Genomic DNA, 19,725 nt, shown 5'->3' on the forward strand with positions numbered 1-19,725 from the left:
AGTGGTAAATGGCAATGGGATGTGCTTATAACCAATGCATGCAAATAAATAGGTTGAAGAAGATATATTATAGGGTTAATTTCATAAATGTCCCTAAACTATTTCTCAAATTTTAAATTGATCCTCAAACTTCAAAACATTTTAATTGAATCCTCAAAGTATTTGTATTGTATCGATTAGACCTATATCTTTTTTTTAACACCTCAGTCTTAAGTTATTCATAACATAAAATACGTACATGTGTCTTAAGCTAATGGTAAGAGAAAACCCAATTAATACGATATTAATACTTTGAAGATTGAGATCATTTTAAAATTTGAATCATTATTTAGGGACATACGGTGAAATTAACCCTATTTTATAATTATATAATAAATTATATAAGGTTAACTATAAATTCGCGTTGACAATTTCCTATTTTATTTATATAATAGCTGTGTAACATATTTTTACGTTTAACTCATTATTTTGTTTTTATTTTTTTAATATAATGTAATTTGAGTAAATGAAATGGTGATGCGAAAGGCACGCAACAGGAAGCGGAATTAGTCTAATTATATATTTTATCATTTAAGTTATAAAATTATATTTTATTATTATTTAATTATAAAATTTATAAAATATTTATTTGATTATTAGAATTTTGTCACCCAATCATGAAAATTTATAAAATGGTCACCAAGTAAATATGAAAACATAAAATTTTTAAGATAATTGGGTGATAAAAAAACAAAATTAAATAATTAAATGACCATTTTATAACTTTTCATAATTGAATAACCAAGAAAATATATATAATCGAGTGATTACTAAAGAAATTTACCCTAAAGAAATGTGTAATTCTGGGTTAAAAACTTATCTAAATAGTTAGTCAAATTACTATGTTGATAATTTTGTGGTACAATCTATATTTTTTTATTGAATTACAAAAAAAAAAGAAAAATCTTAACAGCAATACAACTAATAAAACTCGTATCTAAGCCACATCTAATACGAAAAACACCCTAACCATTAGACCAACACATGAATATATGTAATAACATGTATTATTTGTAATTTATATTATACTTATAAATCCTTCAAAAGAATAAATAATTTGCTTTATTTTAATTTAACTATAAAAGTATTTTCAATATTTTTGGAATTATAAATTCGGTTAGATTCGGGCTTCAGTAAAACCTTGGAGAAGAAATCGGCCTACGGCCCGACCAATCTGAAGAACATTTCACATTCACAATTTTGTGAAAGCTTTCTATATTTTTCACTGATTTCTACATTATGCTCCACTGCTACTAAGTTCAAAAAGCATGCACTGTGCCTAAACAGAATCCTACAGTGGTTTTTTTTTTCTTTTTGCATTTCCATGGCAAGAATTTGAAATACAGAACCTGAATGACAGGGAAAATGGATAATGTATTTAGTTGCTACATTTATAAACTCTACATATAACAAACAAACCCCTCACTTTGATTTCAGGAGCAGCATCGGGTTGCATGTACAGATTCAATCTCGATGAAACGGTGCTTGGGGGATGAAGTATCGAGGACAACCCGTTGAAAGAATCAATCAAATATCTCCTGGGCTTCAATTATACTATGCTGACTGAGAAAATGAGGCAGAAAAGATGGTTTGAATCAGAAAGATTGGATATTACAGAAAAAGGTAAGAAACTTAGAAGAATAAACAACAAAGCCTTACTGGTCGTCTTTTGCAACGCGATAATATTTCTCTGCGTGTTGCCGTTGACCGATCAATTGAGCAAAACGTTCGTCATGAGTGATTACTATCAGCTGAAAATTCTCCTGGCCTTTTCTGTCCTCCATGATTCTGGACCAAAGAGGAAATGGAATAATTGGTAATTGGTATATGATAAGGCACTGCCTCAGTGAAATAAATACGAGAAGGAAAGACAAAAGTGAACATACCTATGGAGAGCTGCAGCTAGACTCTCTGCGTTTGGGCCGTCCAAATTTGTGGTTGGTTCATCTAATGCTAAGATTCCACAGTTGAGGCAAAATGTCTCGGCTAAAGCCAACCGTATGATTAGAGAAGCAAGGACCTGAAACAAGCAGTAAATTCCATGATGTTTCAGTCGCTCAATGATGCAAATAAAGTAACTAATACATTACAACTTATTTTTCCACACAACGACTGATGATCACTCACCTTTTGACCCGCACTACATCGTCCTCTCATTTCGAGCTCAGCATCACCGGTTTGCATAAGAACCTGTTTGGAGGGGGCAAAAGGTATGACATAACAAAATTTTGGAAAAATAAAAATAAATAAATGAAAGGCCTTACCTTGTAGCTGTAAGAACGAGTTCCAGCACCCTCAGAATCCGAATGAATGCTAATATAATCTATATCTTGTCCTCTGTATGTTTGCTGCCACAATTCTCTTATAATTTTGTTTATTTCCTCCATTTTCATAGAATGGAAGCGCATAAGTGCTCTGCAAACAAGGAAGTGGTGTCCAAAAAGAAAACATGGTTATTAAAAAGCAAGAACAGATTTTTGTATTTACACTTAACAGATGATTCACAGTTCTTTAGCCTGGTAGCAATTAAAGAACTATTCTTGAACATTTTTGGAAAGAATTCACAATCTAAATTTCTAGTTGCGCATGTAATTAGAAAGACAAATCGAAAATTGAGCAAATCGCATACTTGTCAAGTGCATTGTAGTATCTGTCAAGATCCTTGTTTGCCATCTCAGTTGTCTGTCATACAGCATGCAAGTTCATAACATATAAACCCAGTAACAAAGGTTAAATCAGCATTATAATTAAAATAATTGTCACCTTGAGCTGGATTAGCTGATCAAAGTACCGCTTGTCAATGTCCTTGTATTGTGCTTGTTTAAGTTCAGCTTTGTTCTTTGAAATATTACTCTGGTAAACGGACATTGTTCCTCGGCATCTGTTGAGCTGTAGAAAAATAGATGCATCTTACAACTCTGAGACAGATACATTAAACACTTTTTTTAAAAAAACCTTTAATAATAGGGATGGTGAAGTGAACTCAATGAGTGAATGGCAATAACGCACAATGAAAGAGACAACAATAAATCCACTACCCCTTTTTCACACATTGAATGAAAATGATGGTAAAGAACTGTAGGTCCACATCAATTCAACAGGGCAAAATCAATGGCATGCTAGCCAAAGATGTTACCTGTGAATGGACATAATGAAGAAGGTCAACATACGAAGATGCCAGTGAGAACCACACATACCTCGGAAAGAAGTCTCTCCCTTTCTTCCGAAATTTTTCGTATTTCACCTTCACATTTGGAAATACCACCAATCTCCATTATTCTCTCTTGCAGTGACTCAATTTCACGAGAGAGCACATCTACTTCAGCTTTTGTTTTCCTGTAATTTAAGTTATCCTCAATGTTACGTCTTAATTGATCTTGATTACGCATCAAGTCTTTACTTTTGTTTAGCTCAGCCAATATTTCCTGTTTCCTAGCATCAAAGTTGAGAAGTTGAGATTCCATCACAGACTGCTGTTCTCGCAGTTCCTTTAGTTTCTCCCCTTTCTTTAAGTCATAATACCTGGAAGGAAAAAAAAGACTTCCATTAAAGTTCAATGGCACATAAGAGCAAGCTCAAATTTCATGGCTCAGAAATATACGCTTTAATCTTGCTGTTAACTTCATATAGTACTTCAGCTTCACGTTGATACGAGCTTCTAAGTTTTTGCTGCTGCTCATATTCCTCTGCAAGTTTTACTTTCAAGCAATCATAGTCTTCCAATAAAGATTCCTTCTCCTTGAATAAGGACCTTAGAGACTCTGCTAAATGCTGAAAGTTCCAAGAACAATGCATTAGAAAAAAGCAATTAAAAAGGAACAAAGTTTGAATGTAAATCACATTAGAAACCAAAATGTAAAGGGTTTATAAATAGGACCAATTATCACATTAAAAAGCATCATGCCTAATAATTTCAGAGACAAAGCTTGAATCAACTCTATTTCATCCTCAGCTGACCTACCTTGATTGAAGCAATGAAGATTAGCCAGTAGGATGTTAAGGAGAAAGCTTGCAAATTTTCCTAAAAGGTATCACCAATTCTTCTATCCATGGTAAACATTGACATTTTTTTGGTAAAATTTGACTTTCAAGTAATCAAAGACAACGCGAGCTCCCTATTGAAACCAAATCTCTCTATAGCCTAAAGAACTACAGAAGTAAAGCTTAGACAGCTTTATGAATACTATCCTACATTAGCATAGCATCAGTCAAGGTATATTTCAACTTGATTGAAGAGACCGACACATAACAGTAGAATCAGAGAGAAAACTTGTTAATATCTTATGAGATAAAGCATACAAGTTAAACTTATGAGATTATCAACCTTCTCCTCAAGATCAAGTTGACGTTTCTCCTCTGACAAGTGCTCCAACTCTTCTTCCGCCTTTTTAAAATCACGCAATGTGTTAGCCACCTCAACTTTTTTCTCCCTTATATCGTGCCAGCGTGTCTTAACGCTTTGCAAATCCTTTTCCATGTACCTCTGTTCTGTCCTTAAGTCATCCACTTCCTTAAGTAAAACGTCCCTGGTTATAAGGAGAAGGAAAGTTGCTAAATACCAATAACAAGTCAATATTGTCTCTACAAAATTTTAAAGCTTAAAACAGATGGATAACAAGCTTCTCAACAACCTATATTTGGGTTAGGAAAAACAATGGTTGCTACCTTTTGCTTTGCAAATCGTTTAGCTCCGATTGAATATCTTCCACAGTTCTAGCACCACCTTGCCCTCTAATGTCAAACTTATATTCCAAACCTTCAACTTTTGCTTGCAAACCCTGAATTTCTTGAAAGATCCTGTCAGCAGTTTCAACAGGTCCCACCAAGATCTCAATAGAATCCTTATCCATCTTTATTTGGGCTAAAACACCTAACACCTATAAGAATAACAACAATAGTAAAATAATAATGCATTGCTCAAACTAAACAATCATCATGAAAGGTTCTTTGTTATTTTTAAAATTATACCATAAAATTTAAAATTATCAGTAATTATTTTTAAATGCAGAGCCAAGAAAAGTAAATTCAATAATTGCTTCTTTGGCAGTTGGCATATACAAATTCTGCACACATACAGAAATTCAGGGAACATAGAAAAGAAAAGAAAAAAAAAAACAAGGTGAAGAAGAAAGAAGAATATTCTTTTAGATTGAAAGGTGTCATCATATTTCACAGCCAATTATAACGACTTTCAGAGTTTTCACTTACATCATCTCATTACTTCTTGTTCAATAACAAAGTGAAATAGCAACTTCTAATGATGATAAGGACTAACAAACAATGAAGAATGGTCTTCCTATAAAGTGGCAAATTATTTTAATTACAAAATTAGATTATCTGATCCTAAAAGATCCATTTAACACCAAGTTATTTTTCATGAACCAGAAATATAGTATACTGAGGAAAATGTTTTCAGTAAACCTATTTTCAGCACTATACGACTGACCTCAGAAAGACTTGGAATTAAACCTTGTTGCACTAGTAGGACCAGTAACAATAAATCATAGAATTATATATAATGAAACAGATACGTACATCATCATGGGCTTGAGACTTTTGATCCAGCTCTTCATTTAGTTCAAGCAATTTTTTCTCAGCAAGAGGAATTGCCTCCTTTACAGTTTTAATATATTCCTCATAAACCATTCGAAGCTTGTCCAACTGCTGAAAGTAAGACTCAGCATTTGATGATTCCACTGCCAACACCTTCATATGTTCAGCCGAACTTGCAGCTTTAACTCTTTGCTGTAGTTTTTTCAAGAAAATACAACAGAATTTAGAACTTTATGCTAACTGAACCAATAGACACCCTATTAAGATTTAAATATCAGCAAATACCCCTGAAAGTTCACAGAAAAAAATAATAAGTGGTCAAAGAGCGGTAAGGCTCTGGAAGTCCCAAGTACAGATCCCCCAACCCCCAATGTAGACAAGTTTATCAGTAAACATCTAAGAAAGAGAAGATCAATGATGAGCTCAAGAGAACTTATATATCATAATTCACAACCTTCTTAACAAATTCATCTTCTTCTTCAGCAGAAAAAGGACGCTCACAGCAGGGGCAAATATGATGAGCACGGGCAACTCTTTCAAATGGATCAAACATTTGCCTCATACCATCTGCAATGTTGTATTTGCTGCAAGAAATGATCCAGTTATATTACTAGCATGACCAAGAAAATGAAAGAAAATGAATATATTCATACATAACCGAACATTGCCTCTAAAAAGTTAGGAGCAAGAACCTTTTATGAACATCTTTTTTCTCCTTTGCAGTCTCCAGGACTTGGGGATAGGAATCAATGGTAAAAGATTGTTTCTCTAAAGAATTTAGTCTGGCTTCAAGAAATTTCTTCCTAGCTGAATTTAGATGACAAAAGAAAACACAAGAAAATAATACGAGTAAACAACCTTGAAATATCGCATTGATAGCTTGGTTACATTCATCTCATGCTCTTTTGAAGCCAAAGGCTATGATCATGGACTCTTTATCAGTAGTAAGGTCCTCCCGGTTTAGGGAGGATGACATCACAGGTTCAATATTTATTGAGTTAATTCAAGTTTTGGTACATTTTCAATTTCTAATTTTCCAGGAATGGACCTCAGTCATTTCCCTAGGGCTTATTTTGTGTTCAGTGAATTCATCCACTTGAAAAATGTATAGGTTATAAAACTTTGGTGACGCTCCTAAACAAAAAAAAAATTTAAGAATCTAAGTCCACGTATGACGAGTTTGATTTCACTAGATATTACCCCAAGGATCTTATTACTATTTTGCATTAATGCAAAATCTGTGATTTAAGTATTTCCTCATTCTTGTCTCTCAATGCATGGCATGTTGTTGATACAGTAAGAGTGATACTCATAAACTTGCTAAATCACATTTAGCAGCTAGCTTTTTCCTTCAATTCCAGCTATGATTTAAGATAAAATCACAATCCATTTAAACCCTAAATTAACTCCTAGATTTAACATGAATGTTAAATCTCCAGTGTAGTAAACCTACACATCAGAATCTTCCACACTATATAAAAAAAATCACAACAAGAACATAGGTATCATTAAACACTATGAAGAAAAAAGGCATGAAGGCTACTTACAGTCCATTTCTTTCTTATGTTTGGATAAGTTACTATTAATTTCATCTATTTTCATCTGCAAAATGTTTACTTCCTTCTCAGCTTCACTGGATTTTGTGCTCAATTCATCATACTCCTTTTGAACAGCGCTGCAGAGGGAATGGCTCAATTTTGAGACAAAATCACAGACAAGTATATAAAAGCAGGAAAAAGGAATATTATAGTTGCAAGCACCTAAATATACAATTCCAAAGAATAACTCATATAATCATCACTCTTGGTCATCATGAATACCAACCCTCCAACCCCCCGCCCCCCCTTTTCCCCTAAAAAGGAAAAAATATTCCTTCATAATAGCATGTTAAAAAATGAACCAAGTATTTTGGTTTAACTAACCTTAAAGTTCGGGTAACTTCCCTTTTCAAATCTTTGTCAGGAGGAACCCTCCCTTTTAGCACCACTCTAATCCTGTCCTTGTACTCTTCAATTCTGGAAAACAATAATAAAGCCATTAGCTTCAACAATAAAAAAGTAATAGACCCAAAACAAATTATATTGAGGCTGATTAAAGTTGAAAGATAAAGTAGATTTACATCTTTTTGTGCTGTTTCTTCTTATTCTCCAATTCTCTCGTACTTATAGATAGCTCCATTCTTTCTGTGGCCTCACCAGCGGCTAAATCTCTTTCATGACTAAGGACCTTAATCTTTTGATCTATGGCAAACACCTCAAGTTGCTTCTGTTCTACGATTTTATCATGGTTTCGTTCATCAAGTTGTCTACTCTTTCTATCAATCTCAACTTGCTGCGATCAGCAAAAGAAAGATTATTATTTTCCATTTTTCTAATCAAGATTTACTAGGAAGAGGTTTTTGAATCCCAAGCAAAGCTGAATTTGAAAGGCTATACTCACCAAATTCTTTTCCCTGTCATCAAGGCTAGAAAGATTGACATCCGAAATTTGAATTTCAAGAAAATCACGATTACTTTTCGTCTCTTCTAAACGTTTCAAAATAGAACCCTGAATTGTATCACATGTAAATGCCCATAAAATATGAGAATAAAGGTAGTTGGAGAGTAAGTTACATAAGTTTTCTAAAAGACAGACCTTGATTTCTAATTTTGCCTTCTTCTGAGCCTCAGCAATGTTGCAACGCTCACTTGCACCCATGTAGCAATCCCATGCAGTCTTCAGCTTCTTGTCATTTGATTGCTGAAATTATGAGAAGTGATATTCAGGATAGGAACAACAGATATCAAACCATATTAATACTGGTGAAAGGATAATCTAAATTTCTAAAATGCATCAATGACAATAAATAATGTGTTGTCCACCATACAAAACTTAACCCCTTTAATAGAGAAACAATAACAACTGCACACAAAACCACCTTTTTCTCATCCAAATCTCTTTCAAGCTCCATTAACCTCACTTCTATTTGCCTAGTGAGGTTCAAAGCAACTTCATCACTAAATGGGCTATTTGGAGTAGATCCTAAATTGAGCCGTGCAAATAGTTGTTCGATGGCTGTATCTCTGTCTTTTTTCGACAGCACGAGAGTCTGCAAAAGTGTAAAAGAGTTAACCATAATAAAAATCACACAATAGATGGCAATGATTTAATTTTAAAAATCTCCTGTCTTTTTGTAACACCTCAGCATCCCTTTGAAGCTTGCCAATCTCCCCAATATACGTCTCTAATTTCCTCCGATAAGCAGAGCTCTCCTCATTCAAATCCTGCTGGTTACTCTCCATTTTCTGAATTTTATTATCCAATAACATAATCCTCTCGTCAAACTTGGTTTTCCATTCCATCAACTCTTCATCAGTATCTAACAGTACGGTACAAGAAAATATACATAAAAAATTAGTTATTCCATAAATGCAGGATTTACATAGCTCCCACAGAAAGAAAAAAAAATTAAGAAAGAATCCTGCTTCTGCTGTTGAATTGACAAACCTTCATTTTCCTCAGCAAGAGCAGCATATTGTCTCTGCTGTTCCTTGAACAAAGTGCTCCTTTCAGCAGTCTTTGTAGATTTCTGGTCCTCTAGCTTTCGTAGATCCTTCAGGGTTAATTCAGCATTATGAATCTTAGCATCCAGGTCCTCAATGTTTTTCTCCAAGACTTGTATTTGGCTTTTCAAGGATTCTGTTTTTTCTTGATCCTGAGCAATGCTTTCTCGATGCTGTATGAAGACCATATCAAGAAAATCCCTTTTAAAAATAAACCTAAACCCTACTGTTAATCTTACGGATTAGCTTCCTGTAAAAATACCAGCTATTAGATTAGCTCCAATGTTTCCAATAACTACATTTCCCCTCAACTTTGCTAGCCTTCACTCACTTCCACATATAGTCCTTTTCTTCACATTCAAGACATACATTCAATAATTGTTCAAAAAAAAAAAAGGACATACATTCAAGAAGGGCAATCTAGGTTTAGAGACACAAGTGTAATATCAATGTACGTCTTTGCAGTCCCACCAGGACAGAACTTAAGATTCCCCACAGTTAAAACACACAGAGAGAGAGAGCTGGAATGCTAAAACAATGGGCAAACATGCATGAAGATGCAGACTGATAAATATCATGAATCAATGAATGCCACCCATAAAGCCCTAAACAAACATGAAAAACAGAAAACCTTTTCTGTAAACTAAAGCTTAACATGCACGGAGATCGTCTTCAATCAGTTTCCTTCTTTATTTCTCCTGATAACAGAATTTCCTGCAGATTATATAACTTAAGGACAAAGATCCTTTGTGTTTTCCCTAAAATAAAATCAAACCCTTTAAGCCCTTACACTTTTTCTTAACAAAATTGACCAGCATCATTAGGCACCTCTAAAACACAATCACTTGTTGAATGACAGCACAGTATGAGTCTGTTATGTGGCTTATGCCATGATGTAGACCACAGGAGCTTTATGATCCGATTTACAATGAGAGAGGAACAACAGTAACTCAGCAGAAATTATAAACAAATATTAAATTGGACGAATAAGAAACAAGATTTAAATAAATGAAAAAGAAAAGATACAAAAGAATAACATATCCACCTTATATGCAGCATCTTTCAAGGTCTGTAAGTGCTCCAGTTTTAGCTTATAAGCCTTTATCTCTTGAGCCTGATCCTTGTGAAGCTTTTTTATAACCTCCAAGGCTCTTGTATATCTGTTTACAGGCAGCCATTAGCAAAAGAATATCCTAAAACGGTCACAATAAGAAAACTAAACTTTTATTGTGGAAAAATCAGCAAATTAACTACCACAGTTAAGAACTGTACATGTGTTTTAGGAAAGACATGCAAAATGTAAACCAAAACCATGCAAGGAAATCCATCATGCTTTACTAAAAGTAAAGAAGTTGTAACAGACATTAAACAATATCCAGATTTGCAATTTCAGATATATAAACATTTTATCCTGTAACACAAAAGAAATATGAAAATTATGATTCAATCCTAAAGAGATTGGGCATTTTCCTTAGAATATTAGATGAAAATTCTCAACTTGCAACCAAAACCTCAAGGAGAAAAGCACCATGTTAGTAGGCAGTCTTGCTTCAGAAAAGTTCTCTCGGCCTTTCGTAGGTAACCTTTCTAAGAACCATTTAGGAGCTTGAATGTATCATAAAATGAGCCGAAATCCATATGATTCAAGTCTAATCTTTCTCTGGTACGGTGATTACTATTAAAACAAGAAGGCTTTTGAAATAAGTATATAAGCAATTTACAGACCTTGTACAGAAAGTAAATTACTTCATAGGGGCCACAAATATATAAAGAGAGTTCAAGAGATGATGGAAAAAAAATATTGGATTCTTGGCATATAACTTGGAGAAAAAAATTGTGAATACAAGGGCATTTGAAAGGAAGGGTGTTTTGTAAACTAGACCTGATAAAAAATCCACAAACATGATAACATGAATAGTTTCACAGATAACAGATACCAGGTAGTACTCGGTGGATTTCAATATTGTCAGGCAAAGCTTTTTTCAGGGGAAAAAACAGCATACCTCGTAGCTGAGAAGATATCATCGAATTTCTTTTTCAAAGTCGAAGGATCTTGTAAAGGCCAATTGGCCTCATCTTGGTGCACAAAAATCACATTCTCCAGAATAGCTTTCGAGACACCCATCAAAGCTGGGATTTCTCTGTCCATGTCAGCACATCTATAGCTGAGGCAAACTTTCTGCAGTTCATAACCAAACCAGAAAAATTAGAAGTACAACCAGTGGATTAAAACAACAAAATAAAACCACACTACAAACAAGTAGGAACAGTCAAAGAAACATTGACTACAACCTCTCCGGTATGAGGATTTAGCGTCTGAAGAACACTCTCAATTGCTTTATACTCCATCTTCGATGCCTTTTGCGTCAATTGGAATGACCTTATACATACCACATCTTTTCCTGCAGCTGTCTTGAACCGGAGCTTAATTTGACCTTTTGTCTCCGTTTCCCCTGCAACCTACATACAAGGTAAACATGTCCTATAACAATTCCTTGAAGTATTAGAAGTATTAAAATTATAAAAACAAAACACATGGTTCCCTCATACTCAATTTCATTGCTACAACTTTTTTTGGTTCACCATTTTCGTTTTACTTCCTAAAAATTGCACAAAACCAAAATCAGATTTCACTGAAGATAAGCAAATGGCTAAAGTATATTACATAATAGAACACATCTCTTACCATGTAAGCCAAATCATCCATTTTTCTAATATTATCAAAAGCTAAAATTTCTAATTCCTTAAAAACAATTATTCACTTTTGCATCAAAATGAAACTATATGTGTATATATATACATATAAAGAGTGAATAAGGATACCTTGGGATCATGAATGAAACTATGACCAGACCTTGCATTTGGAGGCAACTCCCCAGTGCATGAAAGTTTCAAACATTCTATAATTGTCTGCAACACCCCCCCCCCCCGGCAAAAATAAAAACAAACAAAACCCATTAAAGAAAACTTTACAAAGAAGCAATATATTAATTTAAAAAATGAAGTGAGGAATGAATGATTACAGTTTTGCCAGCGCCATTGGGTCCAACGATTAGGGTTAAGGGTTTAAAGAAAGTGATGACGTTTTTGTTTTCCGGGTCGAAGCTCCGGATTCCTTTTATCAACATTTTATCAACCGTGCTCATCTTCTTTTTCTTTGGGTTTTTATCAAATTCTGGGTTTGTGTTTTTAGCTCACTGATGATGAAGCAAACTCACGAAAGCTGCAAAAACAAAACAAAACAAAAAGCGGGTTTCATGCAAAACGAAAAAAAAAGTTAATGATTCTTATAGGAACGTTTATTTCAGCAGAAGGGGAAAATACTGAAAACATATTGACTCAGAGACCGAGTGACTCTGAATCATAGTAGAGATTGAAGGGAGGCACAAAAAATGGGGGGAAATGAGCATTGATTGTTACTTTTGTAGACTGTTCTCAAGAAGAAAGTGGAAAGACCGGACCGGACCGGGTTATTTGGGTATATTTTATTTTGGTTAAATTCTATAGGTAGTCCCTGTATTAAGTGTTGTTTTAAATGTTACACCAAAAAGCACACTCTTGGATTTGGAAGAGCTTGGTCCATGGTAGAGATGCTTGCAAAAGTGGAGTTGATGTTGAAATTTGGCAAGGTAATCAATGCATCAATAGAAGCCAACTCGTTCAAGCTGTATTCAAATGAGCTCAATTCACCGGTGGATCGAAGTCTTGTATCCAAATGTGATATGGCACCAGAAAGTAAGGAATGTCCCTTTGCACCAGCTTTATGGTTTGGATGCCCATGAAACCTTCGTATTGAGAATATGAATGGTTATGGAATAATCGAATGGTTGAAGAAGTTGCTTTATGTCCTCTCACTTGATGTGGGTCATCTGGGAATGTCGAAATGCTAAGGTTTTTCAAGGTACTCAACCTAACCCAATGGGAGCAATACAATAAATCCCTCACTTGGCACAAGGTTTTGTAGAAGTTCATGATCCCGGATGTATGCTTGTTAACCATCCACAAAATCAGAAAGTGGAGTTTCCACTGCAAGTTGAACACTCATGGTTTATATCAGTAGCTGCAATTATAACAGATCAAATCATGTTATGGTATACTTACGAGGATACCAACAATGTTCATTGCAGACTTCTTCTACTTTGTTTGACATTGGTTCGGCTAAAGGAGATGGCAACTGACAGATGTGTATGCAAGGACCCTTGTATGAAATGGCTTAATATTTTGCAGGGAAGAACAGCTATCTAATGGCAGTACCAACCTTTAATGGAGGATATCATCTTGCTGCAAAGGGAGATACAGCTTATAGGTGACCAATCCAGGGGTATCGTCTATGGCTAAAATCGTAGCTTATAGTTGGCCCTAATAGTTAGTTATAAGGTTATGTAACAAAAACAAACATCATGTCAAATTATTTTACAGGACGAGATATCGAAAAATTTACATATGTGTGATTTAGGGACGGTCGTAGAATTAGTAAATTTGACATTTATTTGAGGAATTTAAATTGATTAAAATATATTTCAAGTTTTTATAGGCTTTATGATTTAGAATTTAATCATTTACTTTTGCTTTTAGGAAATTAGTTCATTTGTTTTTGAATTTTAAATTTTAAATTAATTTGTTAACACGGTTAAAATTATGATTTTTAATTCATTGGTGTAATATTCTGAAATGGAAAATATTCACTTAGTTACTATGTAATTTATAAATTGTGTTATAATAAACATGAATTTAATAAAAGAATTTTAGTAATACTAACAATCAAACTTGTATTTTAGATCTGAAAAAATAAAAATATTAAGTTTCTAAAAATAAAAGTAGAAAGATTAAAGTTCAAATGTATAAAAAATATAGGGACATAAAGCATATTTTAACCATTTAAACAAATCACAAATATTTTTTGGGAAGATTTTTGAAAAATGAGTTAAAATGCCAATTTACCATGAAAGTTGAAATTTATCACTATACCTTTTTTTATTAATATATGCCATTATACTTCGAGAATTTAATTAAATTTCCACACAATTTGTATGTAATTTAATTTTAGTACTAAACTTTAAATTTCCTTGAAATTTGTAATTAATTTTATTTTAATTAAATTTCATCACTTGGTGATTTGAAAATAGGATTTAACAAAAAATTTATTTCAAGTACTTTAGTTTTATAATTAAAACGAAATTAATTTATAAAATATTAAAATTAATAACTTGATTTTTTATTTAATAAAAGAAAGACTCAAAATAAAATAATAATAAAAAGCTTACCTTTTCTATAAATAGTTATTATTAAATGTTAATTTTTTATAAATAACTTAAATCTTTTTTTATAGAAACAATTTTCATTAATTGTTAAAAATGAAAGTTTTTAATTAAATTTTGTCTTTGGCCCCAAACTTACTGGCACCTTCTCTCAAGATGATACTTAACGATTTTTGTGTCCCGAATTTTATTCTGTCAATGATTTTGTTACTTTTTTATAGCGCTGTTAAATTTAATACATGTGACACTTTTTAGACCATCATGGTAGTAATAATGATATCATAATGATAAAAGTACGATAAATTGATGGAAAAATTAAACAATGTGATTAGTTATCTTTAATTGCTCACATCCGAAATTGAGAGCGACTAAATTACTTCATTTTTTTTAAAGGAACCAATTTGTTTAATATCAAATTTGAGACGGGCCAGAGAAATCATTTTACCCAAGAATTTTAAGTCTGGTTTCTTGCAAACATCGAGGCTTCTCCCATGTAAATATGGTGCAAGAAACAATTGAAGACTAAACACTGTAATTGTTTTCAATATGCATCCTAAACCTATGTTACTCAGATTCGAAGATTTCGAAGATAGATATGGATATACACTTGACGTAGATATCTTCATTTTTTATCCTAAATTCTTTTTATATGTATATGGAAGATTTTCACAGGAGAGAATCGTATTCCTGCATATCGATGCTTGAATACGAGTCAAACCGAGTACAGAAAGAAAAATGAAGAATCAGAGCAACACTATCCTAAACACAATGAGATACAAGGAATGACACCATAGCAATTTTCAGTGGATCTTATAGCTTTCACTCACTAGGTGGAACGTCACCTTTGAGCACCTTCCACGGTCCACCATAAAATTTAGGCTTCATCAGTGGCACTGCTTCCCCAGGATGATCTTCCCAGTACTTTTCCTGATAAAAGAAATAACACAAATTCTTATTATGATTAAAAACATGGATCATTCCAATGACCTTTGCACGATATATGCTTGGCAAAAATAGTATGAAAATAAATGATATTTGCTTGAGTTGCATGTTCCAATCCTCATTCATGAATTGGATGAACAAATCGACCACTTTGTATGTTTGGAAAATCGAAAATAAACCTGTTTTTAGGCCAGTTCAATGTCTCCCCAGGTTGAAATATTAAAGCAGACAAGACAGTTTTTTGGTTTTCAGTTCAACCGGTCCAATTCTAGTTACAAATTGCTATACAATCTACTGAGCCTAATAGTAGCTTGCTGTAATACAATTACCAAATAGCTAAAAGAAGCCTAAAGAATTAAGCTACTGTGATTTCAACAATTCATAAGCATTTCACAATTTCTAATGTGATTTCCAAGATTATTTATACATACATATATATATAAACATTTTAGAAAAAGAAAGGAAAACCCTTTATCAATATAATGCAAGGAAATCCATGGAGATGGTGGAAAGGAAGTACCTTGTAGAGCTGCTCAGTAATGGCGGCACCAATGACACCGGTGTAAAAAGCTGCAACATAAATGGTAACGAGAGGCGTAAAAGATTTGGGTCTTCGATAAGGCTCTAACATGTCCCAAAGAAATGTTCTTTCCCATTTGTTGTAAACATAATCTGCATATTTTCTCCATAGATAGCTCGCCATTTTCTTTTTCCTTCCACCTCCCCTTTTCTAGTACTTTTCTTTATGGTTTGTTGATGATTTATGTTGGACTCACTTGATTACGGTGGCGCCCGAGATGTAATGACTTGGTGTGAGGGAAGTGAATGCTGAAAGAGTACCCAAAAACCTACTTGAAAGTGACAATTCAACCAAAAAAAAAATCAAATTTTCAAGACAGTTACAGAGATATGGATCTTCAAAGACTTTTAACTACATGAAAAAACTTTCTAAAGTTGAACATACTTGTATTAGACATTTCATAAAAAAAAAGGTTTGAGCAAGCCGAACTAGAGTACCCTTATGTTTACCCTTATGTTTTACTTGAATAGCTCACGAGCCTAGTCGAGTTATTTTTAATCAGTATTAAAAATCTCAATTCAAACTTGAGCTAAAGTGCAAATAATTAAGTTTATAGCTGAGTATGAAAATCGAGTCTATTTTTACTATATAAACTCAAGTTTTATCTCAAATCTAGCTCAAACTTCAGGCGAGCTTCGAATTTCGAATCAAGCTTGAGCTTCTTATACTTAAACTCAACTTAGCTTGAATTAACCCCTATTTGAATTTGGTTGCCTGATCAAGAATCAATTACATAGCTATAATCATTCATACAACACTGCTAACCTATAAGGAAGTCAATATTCGACATGGACTCGTATTTAATAAGTTTCTTCATGTACTCGAAGGATACCGGAAGATTATATCTATACCATATCCGAAAATGAATTCAAAATAAAAATTTGAGAAAACTCAAAGTGAAAACTGGAAGCTTCCAAAATAAACTACTGACTGATACAATCACAACAATATTCATTCTTTCAGTAAATTATAAAACCCTAAGAGTTTTTAGGATGATTAATCGTCAAATTGGAAGAACTTATTGACCTAACAAATTAAACAACAGTCAATGCTAATCGAGCCATTAATAAAAGCAAATAATGGAAAAAGGATGTAAGACAAACCTGGTTATTGCGAACCGTACCGCCGTTTTCCTGGCCGCCGATCAGAGGATAAGGGAAATAAGGAGTCGAACTGTGAAACAAAGGCACGAATTCTTACCTGGGAGTCGATCTGAGCAAAAAAAAAAAACCAGCAAACGAAGGGAGCTCCGCTCTCTAGGATGGACTGAAACGGTGGAGTTTATCGCCGGAGATATATCAAAATAAGAGAGATTGAAGGAGAGAGAAGCTTCACTCCTTAGTGGCTGGGTTTCTTGTTTTCTTCCCCACATTCATACGGTCCATTAGGTTAGAATAAGTCATTAAGGGCCTAGAGTTGGCTTGTTGGGTTTATTATAAAAAAAAGCCCATTTCAATTAAAAAGAAACTTTTTTTAATAATTTATAAGGTTAATGAAATATTTATTTTAATTTTGGCTCCGTTTATTTCAACATAAAAATTTTTACGGAAAATATCTTTAGCCTTACTCGATGTTTGTTTCATGTAAAATAGGATGGTCAACCTAAAAGATTTTTCAGTCAATGTAAAATTATCCTTTTATTCCAGTAAAATATCGTACCAATTTTTTTTCGTAAGACATTTTCTAAACTAATATGGCTCTATTCATTATAACACTCTCATACCCAATTCGAACATCGGGTCAAAGCATCAGGATGTTACATTCTCTACTACGTTCTTCACTTATCCAATATTTTCTTATAAACTTTCATAACTTTTCAATTTAGTCTCTTTTTGTCAGAAAAATTCAATATTCACTAATTAATCATATTAAATAATTTTTCTTTCTTGTTACACTTATCTCAATATCTTGTTTCACAAGTTAAATTTCTATGCATTCACTTCTATTATTTCATCCATATATTTTCTCAAGTTTAATAATTTAGTCCTTGTCATCATAATAATTTCATATTTTCCACACTTTCACTTTTACAACACTTTATACATATTTTATCATCTCATAGCACATCCATTCAACTTTTATTATAATTTCCTTATTCGCATATTAAATTGTTTCACACTTAAACTTTTGTATATTTTTCAATTTAGTCCCTATTGCCATGTAATTTAATTTTCACCGTATAAACACTTTAATCAAATAATTCATTATAATACCTTAATTCACATAACAAATTTTCATGCATATCACTTCTCTTGTTTCAATTATAAATTTCACAAATTTTACAATTTAATCCTAAACATCATGAAGATTCATTATTTACTATAACTTCATCTTCACATCACTTTGTAATCAATTCACTACTTATCATAAATCTCAAACGTATGTTTGTTTCATCGAAAACAACTTTTTGTGAAATATTTTCAGGAAATCTACCAAACAACAGAAAATATTTTACACAAATTCATTCAAACACCAGAAAATATTAAATTTTCCAGAAAAGTGAAACATTTTTCGGAAACTATTTTCAGTTAAACAAACGAACCTTTATATCCAAATATGTATTCTAATAACATAACAATTTCATATTTGTTTACATCTTTTATGAAGACAAACGTAAGCTTTTTAAAAAGAAGTTGTACACAGGGACGTAGTGGATGGTAATATAGAGTTGAGCTAAGATAGATGATGAATCAAAACACACAAAAAATACCAAAAACACTATTTTTTTTCTTAAAAATTGAAAAAAATAATATTTAATTAAAAAAACGTGGAGAAAGATTGGTCCCTGTGGAACACCCTCCAAATTCCCAGGTTGTCAATTTAGTGAAAAAAAACGAAACAACCCACATGTCTAAGCACATGGCCAAACACATCTCAATCAACAACAACATTTACAATTGGTCCCATTATAACAACCCCCCCATTTTGTTGTCTTTTTCTTTTAATGTCTATTTCCAACTTTCCACCTTATAATGTTTAGCCACTTGTTTTGGCTTTCCAACTTTAGGTAAATCATTAGCTATTTGACAAAATATTTTTCATTTTTAGCATAAAAACTCAAAGAAAAGATTAAATTATGTTTTAAGCAAGGTTTAAGATTGTTGAACCGGTCAGATCTTCAATTTTTTAATTCGATCTGTTTGTTTGGTTAAATTTGATAATATATTGAGAATTCATAAAAAAAAGGGAGAAATTTGATTCAATCGGATCAACTAGATTTGCCATGAGCCGAGTCACCTGCTAAAAAAATGGGAAGGTTTGGACAAAATATGAGGGTCGAAAAATGCGCTTGACTAAAATTTAAGGCCTGTTTTCTATATGGCTTGGGCATTGGGCAAGATTTTCTAGCCCAAGCCCGGCTTGATGTGTCTCGAATATGATGCTATAAAAATATTATATTAATCATATATGTTAAATAATAATCATTTCCTTTTATATTTTTGGCCTAATACCTGCCATGGGCTAGGTCACCCGCTCAAAAAATGAGAGGATTTGGACAAAATATGAGGCTCGAAAAGTGGGCTTGAGTAAAATTTAAGGCCCACTTTCTATATGGCTCAAGCCTTGTAAAAGATTTTTGGCCCAAGCCTAGCTTGGCCCGACCCGAATATATTATGTTATAAAAATATTATATTAATTATATATGTTAAATAATAATTAAATGTTTTTATATTTATATTATATCAGTAACCCAATAACAATTAGACCTGTTACCCAAAACCTAAAAAAGAACAACTTAATTAAATAACCCAATCCAAAATATAAAAATTATATTTAATACAATAAATATTTATTATATTTATTATAGTGT

The 19,725-nt window shown here is 32.9% G+C and overlaps 2 protein-coding genes across 3 annotated transcripts; both read right to left on the minus strand.

The window, feature by feature from the left end:
* Positions 1–1,214: 1,214 nt before the first annotated feature.
* Positions 1,215–12,550, minus strand: LOC105796483 (DNA repair protein RAD50). The gene is made up of 28 exons (XM_012626205.2): positions 12,459–12,550; positions 12,158–12,357; positions 11,958–12,044; positions 11,427–11,594; positions 11,138–11,313; positions 10,180–10,294; positions 9,079–9,307; positions 8,772–8,950; positions 8,510–8,680; positions 8,227–8,331; positions 8,032–8,139; positions 7,712–7,923; positions 7,515–7,607; positions 7,140–7,267; positions 6,285–6,399; positions 6,047–6,176; positions 5,575–5,784; positions 4,705–4,916; positions 4,364–4,565; positions 3,641–3,810; positions 3,237–3,561; positions 2,803–2,928; positions 2,669–2,721; positions 2,304–2,454; positions 2,167–2,229; positions 1,926–2,059; positions 1,699–1,827; positions 1,215–1,602 (listed from the first exon to the last, which is right to left on the minus strand). The coding sequence occupies exons 2-28, from the start codon at positions 12,278–12,280 to the stop codon at positions 1,563–1,565; spliced, it is 3,954 nt and encodes a 1,317-aa protein (XP_012481659.1). The 5' UTR covers positions 12,281–12,357; positions 12,459–12,550; the 3' UTR covers positions 1,215–1,562.
* A 2,444-nt stretch (positions 12,551–14,994) lies between these two features.
* LOC105796486 (uncharacterized protein At4g29660) lies at positions 14,995–17,279 on the minus strand. Of its 2 annotated transcripts, none has more exons than XM_012626208.2 (3): positions 17,018–17,279; positions 15,855–16,182; positions 14,995–15,319 (listed from the first exon to the last, which is right to left on the minus strand). In XM_012626208.2, exons 2-3 carry the CDS (start codon positions 16,035–16,037, stop codon positions 15,212–15,214), a joined length of 291 nt encoding a protein of 96 aa, XP_012481662.1. In that variant the 5' UTR covers positions 16,038–16,182; positions 17,018–17,279; the 3' UTR covers positions 14,995–15,211. The 2 variants fall into 2 exon arrangements, with proteins under 2 accessions (XP_012481662.1, XP_012481663.1); XM_012626209.2 differs by having other exon boundaries at positions 15,855–16,185.
* Positions 17,280–19,725: the final 2,446 nt, after the last annotated feature.

Source organism: Gossypium raimondii, chromosome 3 (assembly GCF_025698545.1).
Source record: "Gossypium raimondii isolate GPD5lz chromosome 3, ASM2569854v1, whole genome shotgun sequence".
Taxonomy (NCBI): Eukaryota; Viridiplantae; Streptophyta; class Magnoliopsida; order Malvales; family Malvaceae; genus Gossypium; species Gossypium raimondii.

Excerpts from the sequence above, each read along its gene's own strand:
- LOC105796483 (XM_012626205.2), bottom strand. The coding sequence starts at position 12,280 with ATGAGCACGGTTGATAAAATGTTGATAAAAGGAATCCGGAGCTTCGAC. Across the intron at positions 7,608-7,711 it reads AAGAAACAGCACAAAAAGAT|AATTGAAGAGTACAAGGACA; the intron begins GTAAATCTACTT and ends ATTGTTTTCCAG. Across the intron at positions 4,917-5,574 it reads AGTCTCAAGCCCATGATGAT|GTGTTAGGTGTTTTAGCCCA; the intron begins GTACGTATCTGT and ends TTATTCTTATAG.
- LOC105796486 (XM_012626208.2), bottom strand. The coding sequence starts at position 16,037 with ATGGCGAGCTATCTATGGAGAAAATATGCAGATTATGTTTACAACAAA. Across the intron at positions 15,320-15,854 it reads TTACTGAGCAGCTCTACAAG|GAAAAGTACTGGGAAGATCA; the intron begins GTACTTCCTTTC and ends TTCTTTTATCAG.